The 16,897-nt window shown below is 45.0% G+C and overlaps 1 protein-coding gene across 1 annotated transcript in view; it reads left to right on the top strand.

The window, feature by feature from the left end:
* DOCK2 (dedicator of cytokinesis 2) overlaps positions 1-16,897 on the top strand; it is a 439,395-nt gene that overhangs the window by 92,018 nt on the left and 330,480 nt on the right. Inside the window, exon 23 of the mRNA XM_062189655.1 lies at positions 15,625-15,733. Within this exon, the coding sequence (XP_062045639.1) occupies positions 15,625-15,733 (109 nt within the window). The remainder of the gene's footprint in view (positions 1-15,624; positions 15,734-16,897) is intronic.

Genomic DNA, 16,897 nt, shown 5'->3' with positions numbered 1-16,897 from the left:
TTGCCGTTGGTTCACCCTCCAATGGCCACTGGCCATTGGTGCTGCAGCCAGCGCACTGCACTGATCCGAAGCCAGGAGCCAGGTGCTTCTCCTGGTCTCCCATGGTGTGCAGGGCCCAAGCACTTGGGCCATCCTCCACTGCCCTCCCAGACCATAGCAGAGAGCTGGCCTGGAAGAGGGGCAACCGGGATAGAATCCGGCGCCCCAACCGGGACTAGAACCCGGTGTGCTGGCGCCACAGGCAGAGGATTAGCCTATTGAACGATGGCGCTGGCCTGCCTGTGCTTCCTTGAGTCACTGCGTAAACCCTATAGTTCCTCCTGCCATCTCTCAACTCGGCTTAAGCCTTATTGGCTTACAATCACAATATTTACTATTTTTAAAGCCACTTATTTCAGCCACCATAAATTTTGGGTTCCAGTTTGGGGGAAAGTTTTCTTTTTCTTTTTTTTAAGTTACGTGATTGTAGTACCATCTCAGTTGTCCTTTAATGTATGGATCTAAAGACCCATGTTACCCAAAGTAGCAGATACTGTCCGAGTCCTTTGTGTGATCATGAAGCGCGCTCTGCAGAGGTGCATGCTTCTGTAAGATGCAGTTTTCTCCTTTTGCATTTTTTTAAAATTTGAGAGTTGAAGAGAAGAGAGATCTCCCATCAGATGGTTCCCTAAATGGCCACTGCAGCTGGGGCCAAAGCCAGGAGTCAAGAACTGGTTAGAATGATCCGTGCTGGATAGAACTGGTGCTGCATGCAGTGCTTTGGATTTTTATTGAAGATGTTTTTTATCAGCTTGCTGAAGTCTCCTTTATTAGTAATCTGATAACGATGTTCATCTTGAAGAGGTCATAGGTTTTATTGTGATGACTAATGTTTTGAATTTGTTTCTACCACCCACCTACCCTACCACCCTGCAGCCTGAGCCATCTTTCTGCAGTTCTGATTGAATCAGAATTCTCTCTTTAAAATCTTCTAATTTCTTTTCATTGTTCTTTTTTTCTTCTTAAAAAATTCATTTATGTATTGGAAAGTCAGAGTTACACACAGAGAGAAGGAGAGGCAGAGAGAGAGAGAGGGAGAGAAAGGTCTTCCATCCTCTGGTTCACTCCCTAATTTGCCACAATGGGCAGAGCTGCACCAGGAGCGAGGAGCTTCCTCAGGGTCTCCCATGTGGGTGCAGGGGCCCAAGGACTTGGGTCATCTTCTACTGCTTTCCCAGGCCACAGCAGAGAGCGGATCGGAAGTGGAGCAGCTGGGACTCGAACCAACGCCCATGTGGGATGCTGGCACTGCAGGCGGTGACTTTACCTACTATGCCACAGAGCGGGCCCCTTCACTGTTCTTAAGATGAAGACAAAACAGAATGTGGCCTGCGAGGGTCTACTGCTCTGACCCTTGAGGCCCCTCCGGGCTCCTTTCACCTGATTTCCCCACGCCCTCTCCACTCTAGATTCCAAGCCTTCAGGTTCTCTCAGCTCCTTTCTGCAGCCTGTGCTGTTGTTCCTGCAACCTGGACAGCCCTTCCCTTTCCTCTTCACCCGGTTTACTCTTACTCACCTTTCTTATGTCACCTCAAGTGACATATAGTGCTCCTTGGGCACTATATCCCTATGTTTTCTTGCTGGGATGTTTCCCCATTGCCTACGTGTTTTGTCTTTTTTGTTGTTGCTAATTTGTTTTATTTAATTGAAAGGCAGAGTGACAGAGAGAGAGGGAGATACAGCGAGAGAAATATCTTTCACTTGCTGGTTCGCTCCCCAAATGGCCACAATGGTGGTGGCTGAGCCAGTCTGAAGCCAGGAGCCTGGAACTCCATCTGGATTTCCCACATGGGTGGCAGGGGCCTACACACTTGGGCCATTTTCTCCTTCTTTCCCAGGAGCATTAGCAAGGATTTGAAATGGAAGTGGAGTAGCCAGGGCTTGAACTGACACTCTGATAGGGGATGCCAGTGTCGCAGGAGGTGGTTTAACAGGCTGCACCACAATGCCAGTTCCCTTTTTGTCTTTGAAGTACATGTCACAGATGCTGTTTTATGTGTTATTTATCCTTATAAACTCCTTGATAACACAGTGATGGACATGTAATAGGTGCTCAACAATTCTTTGTAGGTTGAATAAATCATCTTATGGAAATCCTAAGCACCCCCCCTCCCGGTTTGAGCCAATTGAAGACTGCCCTTCTCCCAGATTTTTTGGACCCCGTGGTTTTGTAGTTTTCCTTCCTCATCCCCCATGGCTTGCTTCCCAGGATAACTTGATTGCTTTCTTGATTTGGTCTCAGTCCAGGTACACACAGTCGGGTCAGCAAGGTCTAGTAAACTAAGATGCAATACAGGATTTTAAAGCTCACCTGTTTGGGTCAGGGGCCATCTTATTTTATCAGTATTTCCTTTTTTATATGATTTAATGTAAGCTAGAGCCATGGTCATAAACATGAAGACGTGGCCTCTCATAAACCCTAGAAGTCAAAACAGACCCTGTGCGGGATCATGCCTGGCTTACTGCCATCTTGCAAGCATTGCATGCTTGATCTTCTGAGTCAGGGCTATTGCTAACACCCTACCCCACCCCTTGCACACACAAACTTTAGAAGATATCCATGGGTAGCAGGCGTGCGTACTTTGTATTTAGTTCACAGATAGTCTAAGGCGGAAATCTAATGATGGTAAACAGCTTTCCAGTACGTGGATGTTTCTCGCCATTTTTGGAATTCTTTCAGAGAATTCCAGCTTCTAAAGGCCTTTAACTCAGCATTTATTCTTCCTGACATGCAGGTTATATACCTGTTCCATGCCTACTGGGCTGTAAGACTTGGTTCCTTTTTATAAGCACCTGAGTTGATCGTGCAAGTTTCTATTTCTCTCTCTCTCTCTCTTTTTTTAAAAGATTTATTTATTTTCATTTGGATTTCAGAGTTACACAGAGAGAGAAGGAGAGGCAGAGAGAGAGAAAGGTCTTCCATTCACTGGTTCACTCCCCAGTTGACCGCAATGGCTGGAGCTGCACCAGTCCGAAGCCAGGAGCCAGGAGCTTCATCTGGGTCTCCCACACGGGTGCAGGGGCCAAAGGACTTGGGCCATCCTTTCCTGATTTCCCAGGTCATAGCAGAGAGCTGGATTGGAAGTGGAGCAGCCAGGACTTGAATTGGCGCCCATATGGGATGCCGGCACTGCAGGCCAGGGCTTTAACCTGCTGTGCTACAATGCCAGCCCCTGCAAGTTTCTATTTCAAAATGAGTTGAAATATTTATCCTAGTGGTAGAGGTTTGGTTTACATTAGCAATCAGGTGTTTGTCCAACATGTAGTCATTTAGTAGCCCGTCTGGTCAGTGCTGAAATTAGAACAATGAATTAGATGGACTCAAGCCCAATCTTCATGGAATTTTCAGTCTGGTGGGCAAGAGTCATTAAGCAGATAATTGTGGGGTGCATGTACAATCAAGGGGAGATGAGGGGAGGTGCTCTCAGAGCATGCAGTAAAGAAACCAAGTCTCAGGGGGACTTCTCAGAGGAAGCCGTCCAAGTTGTGACCTGAATGATAAGTAGGAGTTGGCAAGTGAAAAGAAGGGTGTAATAGCTGAAAATACAGCCTGAGGGAGTTCTTTGAGACTGGCGAGAGCCTGACCCAGTTGAACTATAGAAAGTCCAGGGTGGCTGGAATTTAGTGATCAAGGGACAGAGTGGCTGGAGACTGATTAGAAGTGTAGGGAGGACCTTGAAGATCTTTGATATATGGACGTTATCCTGAGGGAAATGGGAAGCTATTAAACAATTTTAAACAGGAAAATGCTGCATCATATTCATACTTGTATTTCTTAAAAGATGCCTCTGACTGTTGAGTAGAAAATGAATTACAAGGGGGGCAAGAGTGAGTGAAGAAAGACCATTCCAGAGACCCCTACACGTGAGTGGTGATGGAGACTTGGAGGACCTTGGTGCCATTGGAGAGGAGTAAATGGCTTGGGCAGCTGGAATTAATGGGCCTTGATGATTGATTGACATCCATATTCTTCATGATCTTCCCCTTCTTACTCCAGGACTCTGAAGTGGGCATCTCTGGAGCCCTGTCCTGTGCCTGGCAACTATGGAGGGTGAACAGGCATATTCTTTCTCAATCCACGTGTTCTATCTGATTCTTTGACAATAGTGGCAATTACAAATTCTGGGAGCTGACTTCAATGATCACATGGCCCACTTACAGAAAAGGGAACCAGGGCCCAGAGCAGGGTGACTTGCTACAGGTCGCAATCTCTGTCAATGCTGGAGCTTGTCCAGAAGGTGGTGGTGCAGACCCTGGCCATTGCACTCTCTGTCACAATGCCTCCTGCTGGCAGCCTGGCCCTCAGCCATCCTGCTACTAAAGCAAGAGCTCTGGGTGTGTTTGAGCTCAACACTTGCCCCATGTCCCAGGTTTCAGAACAAAGAGTTGTACAGCATGTGCATTTAAAAAAAAAAAAAAAACTGACACCATTCGTAAGGCAAATGTTAAAGATGCTATTTAACGACACACACCAAATGTCAGGGCTCTCAGTGGAATGCAGCAGGAAGCTTGGGGTTAATTATCCTTCTTGGGAGCCATGGACCCAAAAGACAAAGTTGGGATGCTCTTGACATGACCACAATTTAAAGTAATAATAACTTGACATTTCTGAGAGAATCGTCTTTCTACCAGCAGCCTATGCCAGAAAGCAGGAGGCAGGTGAAAAATGAGCACCTCGATGCCGTAATTGTATGGGAAACTGTCTCCAGTTGTGTGACCTTCAGTTAGATGCTCTGGTTCTCATGGTGAGAGTGGGAAAAATCAGGAAAGATATTGGGGTATATCTCTCTTTTAAAAATTAAATGTAACATTTGTTTAAAAATCAGAATATAATATATAATAGTACAGTTGGAACACACACTTTTCCAAGATGTCACTAAGTTGTCAATTTAACATGTACATTTTCAGATTTACACTAGTTGTGTATTTGTGTTTGTGTGTAATCATTCTGCACTTTTTTTTTGTCACTTAAGGAATCATGGAACCTCCTAGGTAATTACAAAAAAAAAAAAAAAACTAAACAAAGAAGTAGAAAAAAACAAAAGCAGTCAAAACTTAACTTCTTCTTAGTGCCCAAACATTTAGACCAACTAGAGAAAAACCTCAGAGGATGCTGCTGAATATTAACTTTTCTTTCAAATAGATGATGCAATCTATATTTTTCTCTGTATGTGTTAGAAGCATGGAAGAGAGTATTTGTGTGTTTCTATCCTTAGGAACATTGTTTTGGGAGCATTCAATTTCTAATTATATTGGAAGGAAAAAAAAAAAAACCTGACTGCCATTTTTCATGTTAATGGAGAAATTTACTTAAGTGCAGAATTATGCAGCTTAGTTGTTCTTGCCAAATTGCATAAAGTCTGCAGCTCCTCTCGGAGGAATGAAGGATGGCACGGGCCACGCGTCACACTCTATTCATAACTTAGGAGTTCTTTGCAAGGCTTTTGCCTGCATCTTATTACCTACTTACTATTAATTTATTACACAGGCTTGCCATAATTTAAAAGTAAAGTGAATGTTTTAGATGGGTTGTTTTTCTTTCACTTCTTCCATATTGTTAACTTCTAGTGTTTTTATTTAGACTGTTTACACTTCCACCTGAGGTCGTTTTTCTTCAGTGATCATATTAATTTTTATGTGTTTGTTCTAGGCATTTTTCAAAATAGGATCCATCCTTGTCTAGTCCTTGTTCTTCCCTCTCATCCACAAATCATTCCACCCTGGGGCTATTTACAGGAAGAAAGACTGTTTAGTGAAACCTCTTTGTGGTTTGCCCGAAGGGATGATCCCTCCTTAAATGTCAGACTCTGGATAAATAACAGCTCAAGTAGAAATGATTTTGTCATTGACAAAAGAATTGGCACCAGGAGCTGGTCTGAGCCCTGCCTATGGGCCGTTGGTGGTATTCAATGCAAGAAAGCCTGCCTGGAGTTCTCTTTGGCTGTGAAGGCTGCTTGCCAGTTCACACTGGCAACACGGTAGTCATCCTCACCTTCCTAACATATTAGGGTTTATTCCTCTCCTGACAGCCTCTTTACATTTCAAATTGGTTGCCCACTGTTGGGTGAGACAATTAACTCTAAGTTTGTCGTTGTGTTGAATGTTGTATTTCAATCAGCAATTTCTTATTTATTTCAGGTCCATAGACTTGGTGGCAGGGGAAAGGATGGGAAGGGTGATGGTGTCCATGTAGCAAAGAGGGGAATCTCTTTCCCAAGTCCTTTGCAGGCATATTGCATTGACTTAAATGGACCTGCTGAGTGCACTGAAGGGTTTTGTTCTATAAGGAGGATCAATACATGCAAGGATTATTTTCAGACAGTGAGACTCAGCCACTGGTGTAGCCACAATTATTCTTCGTCCCAGGCAGAGTGACAGAGAGAAAGAGAAAGGGAGAGGTGGGGAGGGAGGAGAGAAAGTACACTTGACTCCTTGGCTCTGGCTTTAAAGTATTGTGATTTTCCCAGAGTAATAACTCTTCTGAAGCCAGGAAAGGCTCAATGGTTCTTTTTTGTAAAGTTGCTAATTTACACCTGTCCTAATAAAGCAAATTGTTAGCTCAGAGGTAGGAATACCAGCCAAGTCACCATGGATTTAGAGCTTGAATAGAAAAAGGTCGGAGCCAGCCTGCTAGCTTCCCTCCAAGAGTCCAGTAATATCATCCCCTGGGCAAATGATGTTTTCCCACCCACCCGTTTGCACCAGCTCCTGGCAACTGGCTCTTACTGTACTCTGTTCCCTGGAGGGAGTACCGCCTCGAGCTTAACAGGTGAAATCCGGAGCCAGGTACTTCAGGCTTCCAATTTTGGCTCTATCATTTATTAATTGAGCGACCTTGAGCAAATTCTGCAATTTAGCTAAGCCTCCTTTTTCTTTTTAAAGCCTCCCTTTTCTAATTCATTGAATGGTGATAACACCAACAACACAGGTTCCTATATGGGTCAAAAAGAAACAGGTATTTACAGAGCTGTTAGCACAGTGCCTAGTGGGTAGCAAATGCTTCATAAGCAGCAGTAGCAGCAGCAGTTTTAGTAGTAAAGGTAATAATAACATAGGCTGTGTTCCTGAAAATGACCATTAACACCATCTTTGAGAGTGTACTTGGGTGGTTTAGGATGAGGAGAACTGTGTTGAATTTTGGATTCTTAAGACATCTCAGTACAACCACAATGAATGTGCTGAGGTTCATTTATTCAGTGATTTATCATTTGTTGGTCTACTTGTTTATCACTCACTTTTGATGTTGCAGGCCTGTTGCTAGACATGGGGATATTATGACAGACAGGTTTGATCTCTGTTGTGGAGCTTACGCTGTGGTGGAGACAAATCAGTGACGATAAAGGATGAGGTACTATGACAGGGACGTCTTAGCAGCTGTGACAGTCTGAATTAACAGTGTGTGGAGCGTGTATCAACCATCTAAGAAAGTTCCCTACATAAGTGCCATCCTTAAGATCCTGGTATCATATTTGATGCACAAAGGTATCAGTTTGTGCTGTGAGGTGGCAAAATAGTGTGATGACCTCATTGTTTGAGTAACTTTGCTCCATTCCACTTGAGATCAGGGAATCATTTAAAATAGATTTTTCATTTCTAAAAGCTTTCCATTAATCTGGTCTCACTTCCAGGCTGTTGTGAAGTGAGTCAGGTGTGTGTTTTGCCAAGAGCAAATTTAGGAAAAGAAATGATGGGGTGAGGGAGACACAGGGGCTGAGCCCAGAGCTAAACTTGCAGTGTTTTTCTGGACTGCTGGGGAGGAAGGAACGAGGTAGGGAGGGCATATTGTGCTGGGTGGTGGCACGGGAGGGGTAGGCATGGAGAGCAGAGAGGTGTCACCAAATCTAGGTGATAAACCTGGGTCACTGTCTGCCAGAGACCTGTTCCTTCCCAGGCTTCTTGCTTATGCCTCTAAAGGTTTTATTTCTTCTTTCTCATATGCAAAATATAGATAATAATAGCCTCTGTCAAATGAGCTAATCCGAGAGAAGAGCTTAGCACAGTGCCTGACCCTTAAGAAAGTGTTCGGTCATAATATTAAGCTTTTATGTTTCCATTGTCCCCACCACATTTTCCTTCTAAGTTCTTTGATTCATGTTCATCTCCCATACAGTGCATGGGCCATAGTAAGCACTGAGTAAAAGGTAGTTGTCTCTTGCTCCTTAAGATTCAGGAAAGATCAAGAAGAAAAACTGGATATAATGGAAAGCGTTTGCTTATTAATATTTCCTGAGATTAATAATCTGTGTGAGTTCTTGCCATGTGTTCAGAGAAGAATTCTGAATACTGGCTCAAATAGATCAGACAACTTGGTAAGTTTTAAGGATTTTATTCAGTGAGAGAAGTGCATAGGAGAGTGAGGGCTTTATCTAATGGAGAAAGAAAAGTCTGGTAGCTAAGTTAGGGTCTATACCATGCAGAGAGCAGGCCAGGAGCCAGCCATGTGCAGCAAACATGCAGGCAGGAAAGCAGGGAGTGGGTGGCCCGAAGGCCATGCACCTCGAAGGCATGGGCAGCAAGGGCAACAAAGAACAATAATGGTGAAAAAAGAGAAAAAGGGCTGCACCCAACATGTTCCAGGCCTTTTATCTACTTCCAAAGGAGCATGGTTGGCTGGTGGACATACAGGTCGGGTCAGGTAGGGGCATGAGATCACACAGGTGCGGGGTGAAAGCTTGGCCTTCCAGCTCACAAATCTAATCAATGTTATCCTATCTGCCTGCCTACATCATGATGTTCTAATAACTAACATTTATTAATTGTTGAGTATAAACAAGACACTGTGCTAATTGCCTCGCATGTATTATTTCATTTTTAGAACAACCTTTTTGGGCTAATACCATTTTACTGAAGGGGAAAACTGAGCCTTAGAAAGATGAAATAACTTAACCAAAGTTACCTAGCTAATAAATGAGAGAGCAGGGAGTGGGATCCAGGCCATGGGACTTAAACGTCTATATTGTAAGAGGCAGGGGAGCCTGTGGAGTGTGGCTCAGAGGAAGTGGAAGTAGCCAAGATACAGGAAATAAAAGGGGGCCAGGAAATCCTCTACCCTTCCATGTAAAGCAAGTCGCCCACTTGCTTTCTACAGCGTGTAGCCTCTGTAGTTCGATTCTGCTCCCCTGGGTTGCTGGCATGAGGTTGGCATCTCGGTTACAGGCTGAGGCTTTGTGTACCTGCACAGAAGAGGTGGAGCAAAGCATCGTGCACACCATATGGGGCTCCGTTTGCATTTAGTGAGTGCTCAGCTGTGCGCAGTGTCTCCTTAATGAATCGCATGCAGGCCGAGCATGGCTATATTTATCCAAGCCCTGGGAGCTGGAGTCTGCCTGTGGTCGGACTCGCATGCCCCAGAACAGTAGCTCGCAGGTTGTTCCAGTTTTCCTTGTGGTCAGGGCCTTAGGGCCCTTCAATAATTTGTTCCCTGGCAGAATCAGCTGGTTTGTGAAGTACCTTTCTAGGCGTTCTAGGCCAGAAAAAAAAAATTGCCCTCCTGGAGCTCTAACACAGACCAAGCGCTAAAAAAGGAGTGGAATCTGCTGTGCCCTTCATTTCAAGGCCATGTTTCAAGCATCACAGACACACAGAGCATTATTTTTCCTTTTCTTTTCATGCTTCTGAGGGGAGGCCTCATAATGCTTAATTGCTCACCTATCAGCAGGTTATTTCTTCCATATAATCTAAAACCCTTATGTATTTTTTTCCTTAGTCACTCATTGCTCAAAATATCCCTTTTACTTCTTTAAACTCAGATGAGAGAGTTTGCCAAAGTGATCACTTCAGTGGTCAGGAATCACCAATGTTGAGAATTACCAGGGGCAGGTGTTTAGTGTCTCCATTCAGATGCCACTTGGGATGCCCCTGTCTCATACTGGATAGCTCGAGTTCCAGCTCAGCATCTGATTCCAACTTCCTGCTACTGAACACTCTGGGGGACAGCAGGTGATGGGTAAGGAACCTGGGTTTCTGCCTCTCACACGGGAGATCTGGATTGAGTTCTAGGCTCCTGACTTCTACCTGGCCTAGTCCTGGCTGTTGTAGGCATTTGGAGAGTGAACTAACAGATCAAAGATATCTCTGTCTCTTTCTGCCTATTAAAAAAAAAGATGATAATTCAACATTTAAAGAACAATTTAAAAGAAAGAATTACGAGTATTTACTTATATTAAGCACTTGAGTGTCATTAACTTCTTTTATCAGCTGGAAGTAACCCTTTATATGAGCATTGCATCTTCCTTTTATCAATAAGGGAAATAAGATTCCAGAAAAGTCCTTTGTCTGAGACCACACTAACAGTATGAGTATATGGAGGCATCTGGCTTGATAGCAAGGCCATTTGCATTCAGTATCTCCTTTTGTACTAAATTCTTTCTTTTCTCGGCATTCCCAGCCAGTCCCTGGCTTAAAAGGAAATGTAAATATTTTCCCTCTCTCCACCTGGAATTGCTTCCCGTCCTTTATGAAACCTAGACAAGTGCAGAATGCATTTTCATCCCTGGATTCCAGGATGTTAAGGAGTTTAACTTGTGACAATGAATAACAGGGAACAGACTGCATTCCCACTGAGGCAGAAGCCCCTGGTTGGCCACATGTGTTTTGTGTCATCTGCTTTCCCCCGTTAGTCTCAGAATATAAAAGGAGAAGAATGCTGACTTCTGGGTTGAGCTATGTCATGGTACAGCCTGTGACTTAGAGCAAATCTCACCTCTCCTGCTGGAGCGAATTAAATTCAGATGCCTGCAAACTTTACAAGTGGGTGGAGAGTCCTGGCTTGCTCATACGTGGTGTAAAGGTCTCTTTTCTTTCCCACCTCAGTAAAATAATATTGAAAAGATGATGAAGTCAACTTGCTTTCCCACTCTGACCCTCAGTTTCTTCCTCTGTGCAGGAGAACATGGACCAGGTCTTCCCAGTGATTCCTGATTTTCAATCCCAGTCTCTGTAGGAAGAAGCTTGTTGCACTCGGTGATGTTTCGGCTAGACAGGGTCGTGAGGAAACCAACCAGGGCTAGTGTAGGCCAGAAGGGGAATTGGTTGTAAGGATATTTATGCAGCTCATAAAATTTAAAAAGAATTAAATAATCAGACACAGAGAGATGCAGACCAGGGCAGCCTCAGGGATCACTTTAACTACAGTTCATGAACATTCTCCTGGGAGTGCTGCCATGAAGATGACTCCAAAAAAAACAACCTCATTTTTATGTTTCTCTGTTAAAAATGACAAATTCCAGGGAGAGCAAGAATTGCCACAGGTTTATTTAATTATATGGGGGGTGGGCTGGGGCTGAATAGGTTACCAACAGAAAAGTATGGCTGGAAGCCATCCTTGTGGGTGGCGCAGGTGGTGCCTGTGAGGATGCCCTGGGCAGAACCACCCCCACCACACACATATGCAAATGAGGGGACTGTACCCAAAGAGCCCATATGTATATAAATGTGTGGGCGGCCCTTACTCTGAGTACGGAGTATGGGTAAGAGAGAATGTGCAGGCTCAATACGTGGGATTTTCAAAAAATTCAAGGAACATGAATATTATGAAATAGCTATGTATAGATTTCAGATTTCTTTTGCACAAAAAGTTTTCTTTTTGTTTGTTAGAGAGAGAGAGCGAGAGAGCGTGCAAAACAGAACACTCCCATGCATTGGTTCACTGCAAATGCCTGCAGCAGTCAGGGCTGTGCCACTCTGAAATCAGAGCTGGGAACTCAGTTGAGGTTTCTCACCTGGGTGACAGAGACTCAACTGCTTGAACCATTACCTGCTGCCTCCCAGGGTCTGCATTACCAGGAAACTGGACTCAGGAGCAGAACCGGGACATGGACGCAGGCACTCCAGTATGGGATGCCAACATTCCAACCAGTGCCTTGACTGCTAGGCTACACACCAGCCTCATAAACTTGCCTCTTAATTTCATTTTTCCTACATGCCTTTTTGTAGTATCCCCTTACTACTTTAGACCAGTAACAGCCATTGTGACTGAACGCATTAAACATTTTAGGCAGCAGTGGGCAGTGGAACAAGTAAAGGATTTCTGGGCAAAAGGCTTGAGGAAGGACCTCCTGTTAGGTAGAGCCAGTGGCCATGGGTACAAAGTAAAATAAACAGCACCGTCTCACCTTACAAGGAAGTCAACCACTGCTGTTTGAGTTAAGATCCTGTCTTCTCTTCCCAGTCAAGTGTAGGATGCAACTCTGGTCCTATCTTTTGCACTGTGATGGAAATTGAGCGAGGTTCAACCCCTTGAGAGTTTTCTGTGTCCTTTCTTCATGGGGAGAATAGCAGAACAGCACTCAGACTTCTGCAGTTAACAGGAACAAGCTTGCAGCTCACACTTCCCCGGGGCCAAGTGCTGGGCTTACCCCTTCGGCCATGAGCTGGTCTCTTCATCGTCCTTCAGCACAGTAGCGACAGCCTGCATGTTGTAGATGAGAAACGAAGGCTTTTAGAACTTTCGAGTCAGTAAAGTACAGAGCGGGGTGATATGCAAATACATTGAGAGGATGAGCTCCACGTTCCTATCCTGGCCCTGACACACCATGGTGTGGTGCCCTAATGCAGATTGCTTAAGCTTTGTTAACCTGCAAAATGGGCATGTGGTAGGTGCTGCCTCATGGTGTGGTGGTGAGGAGTGTGGCCTGTAATATATTTCCAAGCAGCACCTGGGCTTGGGCTTGGGCTTGGGCTTGGGAATGCTCTGCAGTGTTTGCTGTTATTTGGTAATAGTCAGCCTAGTTTGTACAGGGTAGAGCTGATGGGCAGTGAGCCAGCAGGTGGAAGCTATCTGAATGCCTGTACATCCCTCTCTTTGTCTCTTTCTCTTTGCCTCCCACATAAATAAATAAATAAAATACAAATTTAAAAACAAGTTTTGAAGAGCCAAGATTTGAATCCAGAGCTGATTAACTCTACAATCCACAGTGTCCTGCAAGGAGTCTCTGTAGCAGTAGAACAAGGAGATTTAGGAAGGAGTCATATAAGGGGCGGGGAGGAGTGGGGTGGTATATGGTACGTGTGTGGCAGTATAGAGCATGCTATGGGAGACAAGTAAGGAGCCTGGGGCCGGCGTGTGGACAGCAAGTTAAGCTGACTACTTGTGGTATCGCCTGTATCCAGAGTCCTGGATGTTCTGCTCCTTGCTCATGCACCTGGGAAAGCAGCGGAGGATGGTCCAGTTGCTTGACTCATGCCACCCACGTGGGAGACCTGGCATTCCTGGTTCTTGGCTTTGTCCTGGTCCAGCCCCAATGATTGTGGACATTTGGGGAGGAAACCAAGGGATGGAAGACCCTCCCCCCAGTTCTACCTTTCAAATAAATAAATAAATATTTTTAAAAAATTTTTTATTATTTATTTGACAGAGTTAGATGGTGAGAGAGAGAGACAGAGAGAAAGGTCTTCCCTCTGTTGGTTTACTCCCCAAATGGCTGCTACGACCAGTGCTGCGCCGATCCGAAGCCAGGAGTCAGGTGCTTCTTCCTGGTCTCCCACACGGGTACAGGGAGGGGCCCAAGCACTTGGGCCATCCTCCACTGCCCTCCCGGGCCACAGCAGAGAGCTGGAGTGGAAGAGGAGCAACCGAGACTAGAACCCGGCACCCACATGGGATGCCAGCGCCACAGGTGGAGGATTAACCAAGTGAGCCACGGAGCTGGCCTCAATAAATCTTTTTTTAAAACTTCTCTTTTAAGCCAAAGGATAACTTTTTTTAAAAAAAAGATTATTTATTTATTTATTTGAAAGTCAGAGTTACACAGAGAGAGAAGGAGAGGCAGAGAGAGAGGTCTTCTGTCATCCACTGTTTCACTCCCAATTGGCCGCAACTGCGGAGCTGCGCCGATCCAAAGCCAGAAGCCAGGAGCTTCTTCTGTGTCTCCCACACGTATTCAGGGGCCCAAGGACCATACGCTGTCCTTGACTGCTTTCCCAGGTCACAGCAGAGAGCTGGAATGGAAGTGGAGCAGCCGGGACTCAAACCGTGCCATATGGGATGCCAGCACTGCAGGCGGTGGCTTTACCCGCTACACCGCAGTGCCGGCCCCTCAAATAAATAAATCTTTAAAAGAGAGAGGGAGAGAGAGACAGAGAATGAAAGAAAATAAAGGAAGCTGAGGCATGAGGCCATATCAGGACGCCTGGCTCATCCAGCAGCCTTTTTTCTGTAACCCAGAAGAAGACGCCTGGAAGGTCAGCAGCTACTGAAACTGCCCCTTAAACTTCCTTCTTCCAGAGGGCTTGAGGGAGGAGTTACTTGAGACCAGAAGGAGAGAAAGACACAATGGGGAAGGCGGAAGGAAAGCACTGCAGAGAGTGGGGCAGGGAGCTGGGGAGAAGAGGCAAGAAGGAGGAAGGCACGAATGGGACCTGGCGGAGGTAGCATGGAGGGGGCAGGGCACGGGCGGACATCCTGCAAGACTTGTCAGGCCATATCTGAGGAGAGCACCTGTACCAAAGCCTGCTCCCAGAGGTGGTGGCGGGTGAGGCTGTGACTGGGACGCTGTCTTTATCTGAATCGGAGACAGGAGCACTAAGCTCTGTTTCACACTGGATGCAGCAGATTAGGCTGTGGATATTTCACGGCTGGCGATAAAAGCTTGTTTGGAGAAGCTTTGGGCTGAACAACACTCCTAAGCCTGGGGAAGGGGTCGATAAGACTCAGGAACCTGATTTTATACAAGAGGATGGTTTCTATGCAATATTACATGTGTCAGAGGGACTTCAGAAAGTTTGTGAGGAAAATGGGATTAGAAGATAAATTTATTTTGGTGCATAAAATTTTGAAATCCATGCATAGTTATTTCATAATAAGCATTCTCCATGCAGTTTGAAGAGTACTTGTATGCATGGATTTTAAAAATATTTTACATGAAAATAAGCTTATCTTTTAACTTCATTTTCCATGAGCTTCTTGAAGTACCTTCATGTAGGAACTGAGAGATTCCGGAAGGATACACAAGAATATGTTGCCAATAGCTGATCTTCTGGTTGAAGTTATGAGGAGTCTCATTTTCTAAGTTATGTATTTCTGTTATGTCTATGTTTCTTACAGTGACACCTCTGAGTCTTTATAATCAGAGGAACAAAAGGTTTGCATTAGGTGATAAGAACACCCCAGAAGTGCCTAGGGCAGGGAAAGTCACAGGTCCCTGTGACAAGCAGGCAGGGGCTAAGCAGAAGGGCCAGTGGATCTGAACATATTTCTCCTTCATGTTTCCAAGATACATTGAAAATCTATGGCTGCAATCTCTCCACTGATTCTTGCAGAAGGGTGAAATTATTAATGTCCCCACAGCTCGGAAAAGTTTCCTTCCTTTGAGGTTCTTTAGGATTGAAAAAGATGATGGGAAAGGGCAGGTGTATGCTGCTGTGCCCGCTGGAGGTTTCTGTTCGGCGTGGTGGACGTGAGGTTTTTCCCCTTGAGGGAATTAAGCCTGCAGCAGCTGCAGTGTCAACTCTGCCTCCTCCTGAAGCCCCCATCTCCCGTCTCCCCCACTTTTGCTTTTAAGTTTTAAATAAAGACTGTGGCTGGTGCACGCTTGCAAAGGCATTGCCTGTTGGCTGGAGAAATCACCCAGATGTATCTTCTTTCAGGCTTTACGAAGGTAAAGAGCAGATGGAGTTTGAAGAATCCATGAGACGGCTCTTCGAATCCATCAATAACCTGATGAAAAGTCAATATAAGACCACCATCCTTTTGCAGGTTGGTTTATGCTACCAAATAAGTAAATAAACTCTTTCTTTTCCCTTGGCCCTCTAATAAATATTGGCATGCTGAGATAATGTCTGCTTTTGCTTAAATATGCAGCTTTGTGTTAATGGAAGGCCTGGGCTGCTTTGTGGTTTAAGGCTCCTGAAGACTGAGGGCTCCTCAGGGCAGGAGAAAGCATATTTATTTTTTGTTTCCTATGAATGTAGCAGTGCCTCCTTTTAAAATAGTGCTGGAGCTTTTGCTAGCTGCAAAGAAATAAGTCAAACCCGATCCACATCTAATGGTGAGACCAGCAGTAAAGGTGGCAGTCTCTTAAATGGAGGCTCTGATAGTCCACTTTTTATTCTCAGCACCATAAACTCAGGTCTCCTTTTGGGATTAAAGAATCTCCTCAATAGACAAGAGATAACATTGGAGAGAGCGAGGGCTCTGATGTGGTGGTTCATGATGCTAATCTGCTGACTCTTTAAATCTCGAAGAAACCTTGAGGCTTAGTCTGTTAGAGTTTAGCACAGAGGCTGGGTGAGGAGGCCTTTTAGGGGAGGCTCCAGAACTTTTCACAGAACATTTCCTTCTGGGGAAGGTGGGCTGCCCGATGGGTCATGAATAAAGAGAATCTGACCACATTCATCCGAATCAGTGAGCTGATGCAGATTGCTCCTCTTCTTTCTTTTTTGATCAACGTTATCTTGTTGGTTGCTAATTTAAATATACATTTTGTCTGGGATTGCCCAGCCTCTGGTTAGCATGAATGAAGTACTTGAGTTTAGCTCAGATGGAGGTGGGGTGGCAGAGGCAGAAGTCTGTCTTCTGTCTAGGGAGTGTTGGTTGCTAAGACTATGGGTTCCAAACCTTGCGCATTAGAAGAAGCACCAGTTTAATTGGTGGGGAGAGTGACTACTGCAAAGGGACTTTGAAACACTTCTTCTCCAGGTGACTTTTTAATATAAAGAAAAGTTTGCGAACCCACTTTGCTAATGGCTTTCTTTGATTTAACAGGTAGTGGGATGTACATGTGTGCAGTGTATGTGTTCATGCAAAGAAAGAGAGGGGCTTTGTCTTGTTCATCGTTGTATCCTCAGCATCGAAAAGAGTCCCAGCACATGAGTGATGAGTACTAAAATTCTGCTGAAGGAATGGATGCACAGCCTTAGG

The sequence above is a fragment of the Lepus europaeus genome, chromosome 4, assembly GCF_033115175.1.
Source record: "Lepus europaeus isolate LE1 chromosome 4, mLepTim1.pri, whole genome shotgun sequence".
Classification (NCBI taxonomy): domain Eukaryota; kingdom Metazoa; phylum Chordata; class Mammalia; order Lagomorpha; family Leporidae; genus Lepus; species Lepus europaeus.
The sequence above is the reverse complement of the archived record's forward strand: the minus strand, read 5'-3'. Positions and strand labels throughout refer to the sequence as shown.